Source organism: Cucumis melo, chromosome 10 (assembly GCF_025177605.1).
Source record: "Cucumis melo cultivar AY chromosome 10, USDA_Cmelo_AY_1.0, whole genome shotgun sequence".
Classification (NCBI taxonomy): domain Eukaryota; kingdom Viridiplantae; phylum Streptophyta; class Magnoliopsida; order Cucurbitales; family Cucurbitaceae; genus Cucumis; species Cucumis melo.
The window spans coordinates 21,552,022-21,560,094 of record NC_066866.1 but is presented as its reverse complement, the minus strand read 5'-3'; the positions used below and the strand labels follow the sequence as shown (position 1 = coordinate 21,560,094).

General features: G+C 30.6%; 1 protein-coding gene across 1 annotated transcript; it reads right to left on the bottom strand.

Annotated features, from left to right (window-relative positions):
- Positions 1 to 6,428: 6,428 nt before the first annotated feature.
- LOC103491917 (MLP-like protein 328) lies at positions 6,429 to 7,366 on the bottom strand. The gene is made up of 2 exons (XM_008452033.3): positions 7,141 to 7,366; positions 6,429 to 6,926 (listed from the first exon to the last, which is right to left on the bottom strand). Exons 1-2 carry the CDS (start codon positions 7,331 to 7,333, stop codon positions 6,655 to 6,657), a joined length of 465 nt encoding a protein of 154 aa, XP_008450255.2. The 5' UTR covers positions 7,334 to 7,366; the 3' UTR covers positions 6,429 to 6,654.
- Between the last annotated feature and the right edge of the window lie 707 nt (positions 7,367 to 8,073).

Sequence of the window (8,073 nt, the reverse complement as noted above, 5' to 3'; positions counted from 1 at the left end):
TTTGGCGCGTTATCTTGCAAGAGGTATGCGTTGAATGTCTAGGTCGCACGCTTTCCATTTGGTTGTGTGGTGTGACATTTGGAACCAGACGTGACAATTTTATACTAATACTATATAAAATTTATACCGCTTGGTTGAGAAGTAAGCAGTATAGCTAAGCCTTGATAGAAATTCCCTATGTTCGATTCTAGCTTACCTAAGAAACCTTTATCTTCGCTTACAATTGGGCAAGCGTGAGGAAAATTTGCATTAAACATTTATTATCATGTATTTAACAACGAATAGGTATTACATGCATCTTTTATCGCATAACCCTAGCCTAGTCGCTCATTATTAGTCTCATACTTAGAACCCAACATGACTTATTTACTTATTGAGTTTTGCATGCGAAATTCTGAACAAACAATCTGTAATACCATGTTTATGAATGGTCTGACGGAATCACTTACAATCGATATCATGTGTATTCCTTTAAGTTCATCGATTGATGGAAGTACTGTTCCTACTTGATCGTTAGATTATATGTGTTCCATCAAGCACACATTAGTTTTCCATGCCACCTAACGGATCCTAATGGAAAGTTAACATACAGCTAGTGGGAGTAGTAGTGGGTCCTTTACAAAGTATATGTTTGTACTCATTCTTTTCTATGTTTAATAATTGAGGGAAAGATAGAGGTAAATAAAAGCTGGTGTGGACAAGAAGGGTTTGTGACATAGCATAGGAGGAATTACATTTGCTACCAGTTTTTATATTTTTAGTCTTTGACTTTAAATATTTTATTTGTATTCTTTAACTATTTCATGTTATTTTCTTTAAAATTTAGATATGGTCCAAACTAGCATTATGTTTTGATAGCATTTTCTTGTTTTTGCCCAATCGTGATTTATGGACGTAGTTTTAAATTATTTATCAAAGATTTAGTTAATTTTCATCTTTTCTCTTTTAAATGCAAACTTTTTATTTATTTTAAAGTAATGACCTCAGCTTTGTGTAAGAAGTTGGGTCATTACAATTATCCCTGCAGTGTCATTGTCAATCTATATACTTTAAGTAGGCGTTCTTTCTTTTTTATGTGTCCTTGTATTATTTAATTATACTTGAAATTGATAACCATTACTCATTATCTTCTCTTAGGATTTACACATATCGATAAATCATGGATGCACAAGAGTAGGTTATCCAAAGATTATGAATTGGGTGTAGAAAACTTCATTAATATTAGATTTTCTAATACAAATGATGCCTTTATTTTATTCGTTGCACTTCTTGTTTGAAATGTAGGAATTGTGAAATAAAACAAAATCGCACTAGTATTCGAGATCACTTATATATGTTAATGAAATTGATGAAAGTTATAAACTTTTGTTTTGGCATGGTGAACAACTACCCTAACTCATCCTTACATGGGGAATCTTCTAAATTTGACATGTACATGTATGAAGAGAATGATGTTGGAAGTTGCTCATGAGGATTAGTTCGATTATGTTGGAAGATTACGTTACCATTAGCGTTAATGTTACAACATGAGAAGTATGAACGTAATATATCTTTTGTTTGTTTCTCTCGCAATCTATATCATTATTAATTTTAAATTATTCATCTATATCATAAATATCAATATCCTTTATCCTAATATTTTGAGAAAAAGATTTTCTTTTTTGCTTTCATGGATCGAAACCACCCATTCAAATTATTTTCTCTGATTCGACGAAATAATAAATTACAAATTCTAAACAGAAAATTATAAGATATTATTTCCAAAATTACAAATTCTTAAGTTGCTCGATACCATATTTCTTTTCAGGATCTTTAGGTGCAGATCCCATTGTCCTCATAAACCTTTGGGCAAATTTATAGTATTGTTCCTCTTCAGTCTTAGCTTGGATTTGAGTGCTAGATTTCTCCTTAGATTGTTCCTAGGTAGAACCTTGAGCCTCATTTTGATCCCGCTTACACTGTCTATTACGCTGTTGAGGCGTGACTCTTATAACATATCAATCATTAGAAATGTATAGAAACAACTAACTTTATTACAAAACTTTTGACTTTTGACTTAAACATAACTTTGAACAACTCTTATGTTAATCCCTTGACTTCCTTTTAGATGAATCCTAACACTCATATTGATCAACTTTTTACTTTTGTAGATTCTTTACTCTTTACTTGCCCAATGAAAATAAACTTGCTCTGTTACTAAGTTGTTACACCCCCTCCAAAATCACCTACTTTAGATCCGAGAGACGACGTGAAGTCAACTGATGTCATTCCCCTCCTAAAAGACAACAACTGACCCTTAACTTTTAACTTTTAAACAAGAAGCAAACAGAAGCTACAACACATAAATTTTAAACGCAAGTAGGTAAAATCTTTCTTATTAAGCAAACTTCACATAAATTTTATGCAGACATAACTTAACCTTATTTAAATAGAAACATAACCAAATTTTAGCCATCATAAACTTAAGTCTGATACCATAAAAGACCAACTTAAACATCAATTCACAACAACATGACACATAAGATATTAAAACAAAAGAAATTTGGCTTTTAATGTCGGTTTAAAACCGACATCTTTGCTAGTACTTTTAAAGGCCTTTAATCTCAGTTGGGCTTTAATATCAGTTTAAAAATGACATTAAAAGCCTCTTTAATGTCGGTTTAAAACCGATATTAAATAAACCATTTAGTCTTTAGAATTCTAACAAGGTAACTTTGAAAAAAAAAAAGAGACATCCTAGCAACTTCAATGAACTAAATATTTTAATGGTTAAAGCTAACCTTCCCTATGTTCACGATCATAAATCTTACAAATTTAATACTGTAATTACCTCTCTCTAATGTAATGCAACTTCCTTCCTACATTATTAATAGCATAGACCTCATTTGATACAGATCAGAAAGGAAATAGTCAAATGAAATTAACTTAAATTTGCATTGATCTTGTAACACCCCAAAATTTGAGGAATTTAATTTTATTATCTTAAGTGTAATTTTGAGATTTTGGGTGTTATTTAAATGTTGAAGTATTTTACTTTATGGAGATTTGTTTCGATTGGATATTTGAAAAATATCAAATTGTTGTTAAGTTGGAATTTATGTTTGTTTTGGTTATTTAATTATGTTTTGGTGTATTATTGGATTTAATAGTTGTATTATGAAAATAATATAATTATTTATGAAAAGATATTTGGAGGAGATAAAGGTGATTGGATTGATTTTATAATTTGGTAAAAGATAATGGTAATATTTTATTTGGTTTAAAAAGGGAGATAGGGTTGGTTTTAAATGAAGAGAGAGAAGGTTTGTTTTGGTTGGATTGAAATAGGAAAAGGAAAGGGAATTAATGATTTTTGTATTTATTTAAATAGGGTATTGGGATGTGAGCATTTAATGCTCCATCATCTTCTTCACCAAGGAAGAGAAAAGAGGAAAAAACAAAAACCCTAACCCTAATCCACCTCTCCGCCGCTCGACTCGCCCGTCGGTCGTCGCAAGGAGCACGAGCCGACTGACCACTCTCTGCACTGTGTGTTTTCGGCCAGCCGATTGCTCAACCCGACCCGTCCGCATGCCACGACACTTCACGTTGCACTGTCGTTCGTCGTGCAGCAGCTCCGTCAATCGACCGTTCGCGCAACGCCGTCGTTTGCCGTACAACAGTACCATCAACGACCATCTTCGGTCGACGATCGTTGTGTAGCCGACCTATCTTCGAGTCGTACGCCCGCACCGACAGCCCCAGCCACGCGTCCGCGTCAAGTCGTACACCGCGCCAGCATCCCCACTTGCGCGTCCGCGTCGAGCCGTACGCCCGCACCAATCCCATTTCGAGCCAACTGTTGAATAAGAAATTTTGGAACCAATCACAAATTGCCACATCATTTACTAAAATAATTATATTTGGGATTAACTAAAAATTGGAATTAAATTTAAAGACAAATTGGACAATTCTAATGATGTCACGTGTCTTTATTATGGCAATTGAGTCAAATTAATTATTTGGGTTAAATTAAATATTATTTAGTTAGGCTAAAATTCAATTGAGCCCGAAAATAAACTATTAATTAATTTTTCAATTAATGAATTGCTGAATTAAATATCTTATATTTAATTTAATTCAAATTTTAATCGTATTCTAATATAAATTTCTATTTTAATCTATAGCTTTAATGTGTATCATATACACATGAAATTTAACCTATAGTTTTAATATGAATTTAATTCATATTAAATTAATATGTGAACTCATTCAAATATTTTATTTTTACATAAATTAATTTTTAATTATATTCAAAATTAAATTTATATAATAAAGTTTAATTAAAATATAAAAACATTATAATATATCACCATAGAATATTATATTAATTCCCAAAGTAAATCTGAATATTTCAAATTGCAACCAATATATATTAAATCCTATTACACTTTACCGGCTAGGAAGGAAACCTAATGGACGTCCATATCAGAAGCTAAAATGATATAAGATTAATTGACTAAACTCAATAACCACATTAATCAATGTTCGTTAACTATGCGTACACTCCACTAAAGATTCACAACTGAACTCTTCTTACTGTAGATATATTTTTGTGTTCATTGATATAGACCAATAATAGTAAGTTGGTCCTTCACAAGTGTTCATAACAGAAGCAGGTTAAATTACGATTTTACCCCCTTAGCTACTTCTAGACCTTAAATACCAGTGCTCTTCAAATGAACAAATGTTTATAGTCCAACCAATAAAAAAAAATCATGTGTGCCTGTTCACACGAGATTTCCTGAGATATTTGGTTCGTGGAGTTGAACTTGTGTTGACGCTGTATTTACGTTGATTTGATGCGATGTGGTTCGATCTCTAAAATTTGATCCTCTGATTCTCTCTCGGCTGGATGCTTATGCTTAATTTGAGGAAGCGAAACACGTGATGTTCTTGGAGTTGGAGTCTTGGAAGAAAGTTTGTATCTTCAAAAGAGCTTCAATCTTCGAGGGTATTCGACTTCAGGAGTTGAGGATTCTTCTATCTCTTGGGAGAATTCTCTCTAGACCTTCTGAAGTTAAAAATTTTCTTCCCCACAGATGAAGAGAACTCCTCTATTTATAGAGTTCCATGGTGGACTTTTATGAACTTGATCTGGTCCATGAATCATACCCATGGGCTCAATCACATGCATTTTAGTCATATTTAATTTTGGGCTAAATAAAGGTTATTTTTGGCTTAATTGAATTCTAGCCCAAGTAAATAATATTTAATCGAACCAAAATAATTAATTTGATCTAATTGTCATAGTAAAAACATGTGACATCATTAAAATTGTCCAATTTGTCTTTAAATTTAATTTGGGACACATGCCAATTTTTAGTTAATCTCAAATATAATTATTTTAGTAAATGATATGACGATTTGTAATTGATTCTAAAATTTCTTATTCAACCGTGCCATAGAGTGGGTGAGAAGATACCATTTAAGGGAATATTCGTATATTTACCTAAGAATGGACTTCGTGGTTAGGGTTATTGGAACAGATATATAAACAAATGGTGAACCAAAATAGCAGGAATAAAATCCAAGAAAGAACAATAAAAATACTGAATGAGAAATTAAAGATCAGACAATGTAACGACTTGACCTCTTCAAGATATTTAATTTTGGTCATTACTAATATGCATGTGATCTTAAAACACATATTGACAAATTGATCACTTTTTATTGTAAGGCAATAATTTTCTAATTAATAGAACAATATCTAATTCATGATCTTTGAAACGTTGATTTAAACATATAAATAAGTCATAAAACATTTAAATTTCAAACTCATTTAATTCAAAAATTATCTTTTTAACATTTAAAACTACTTTAAAACATGATATACAGAGGAAGGGTTGATATATGTATTTCATTGCCCAAATTCATGTCAATTATTTTATTGAATTGATCATACACCGAATACTAGTCTAAGTGGTAAATTCTGGTCTAATTTAGGAAGCACTAATTTCCAACCACGTAACCCAAGGGAGTTGAGCGGAATTTAATTACAAAAAAATAAATTGCATGAAACAAAGAGAAATCACATAGATTCAATGTTAAAAGAGTCTAGTTTGGATTTGATGGACCTTCCCCTATTCTATGCATTTGATCCTACTTTGATCCTTACCAAATTTCTAGATTAATTAGACCTAAACTAAGACCAAATGAACAAAGGTAAGCCAACAAATAGGCTACAAACTTTATGAATTTTCAACCTCCAAATAAACTAAAATTCACAATGAATGCAATTGAATAATAAAAGTTATTGAAATCTGGTTGTTTAAATTGTTAGACTTAATATCTTTGTTTATTTCACAAATATATTGCAGACAGTATTTGTACACTAAAGACATATTTGAGGATCAAAACAAGAAGTAGGCAAAAACTTGAATATCATATGTTGACAACACATATATTATCATATATATATATATATAGATAGATATTTAAAAGTAATATATAATAACAACCGAGCTTCATCAAGTTTTCAAGTAGATGACAATTATTTAATGGTACATGTGTGATTAAAATACATAAATACACCATATATAGAGTGACATAATACTAAGGATATTAATGTGATTATTCCATATAGATGAGTACTTATTATGAAGCTCATATGAATCAAAAGCTTGGGTTAGATTCCATGTCCTTGGTAATGCCATTCATGATCTCGATGTATTTGTATGGATAAGGAGAGCTGTCATTGAGTTTCTCATATTCTATTGTTAGAATGGCCAAGCAATGGTTGGGATTATCACTTTTTGGTACATATTGAAAAATTGGTTTGAAAAATTTATAGTCCCGGAATGGACTTCCTTCTATTCCACGCAGGGTTATTTTTAGTTTCGCATCATCATATTCCACCTGCTCTTTCAAAACTTCTGGTTTACCATCTTAACACAAAACAAAAAATAAAATAATAAGTAAAATTAAGATCGAATATGATATTATGTATGGAGACGATCATTTATTCATTCGACAAATCAAAGAAAACAAAATACGTTTAAGATTTAAAAAATCTAAAAATGAAAATAGAATAAAACCAAAAATACAAATAAGGAAATAAGAAATGATCGATTGTTGTTGATAGTTTATACGCATAAGTACCGGCAAAGTAGTTCCAAATTTTGATAGAGCCATGACCATGAGTGTCCCAATCACCATCATGAACATCAACTTGTTGAATGAATTTTGGTGTAATATTAGGCATATGCTTACAATTATCTTTGAAGATTTTGTAGCATTTTTCTGCTGATGCATTTATTGGTAATTCACTCACAAGTTTCCCACAAAGAGACATGGTTTCGATAGAATGCTTTGCAAGAGTGTTCAATGGCTTACCTTTCTTATAGGAATCTCCAATGTGCAATTTATATAGATTATTAAAATTTATTATTTTGCCGAGTAATGCCAAATAGAACCTACGCTTCACTAATGTCAAACCATCTAATTAAGAATTTTGAATGTCATGCATAATGAAAAATATTAGGTACGTTTAATAGCATTAAATTTCCATCCATTTGTAGATATATTTCTATATCTTCAATATGAATATGAGAGGGAATCGACATTTCAATTATAAGAAAAAGATATCCCAAAAAACAAAACAAAATAAAATAAAATGTTGACTCATTTGAAAATAATAAAATATTTATTTCCCCTAATTTTAAAATATATTTTGTTTTTATAATTTTTCTAAAATTATTTATCGAAATCGACTTACTTTTACTATTTCTATTTAATTAAAACTTTGATACTTTTGTTAACATTGATGTTAGAAAGGTAAGGTGCATTCTAGACTACATCTAAATTTTATGCAACCCACCAAATTGTAGTTGGTTACCTAAGGTCATTATTATTTAGATAGTTCATTTGTGTGTATGGTGATAGATATAAATACAGTCTAGCAAACATTTAAATATGATTATAAAATATAAAATTATTCAATTGGTAATAAAATGTTATCATCAATAATGTTGATGGTCTATAAATAATAATATACATAGAACACCGTTCATTAACAATATATGCATAAAAATG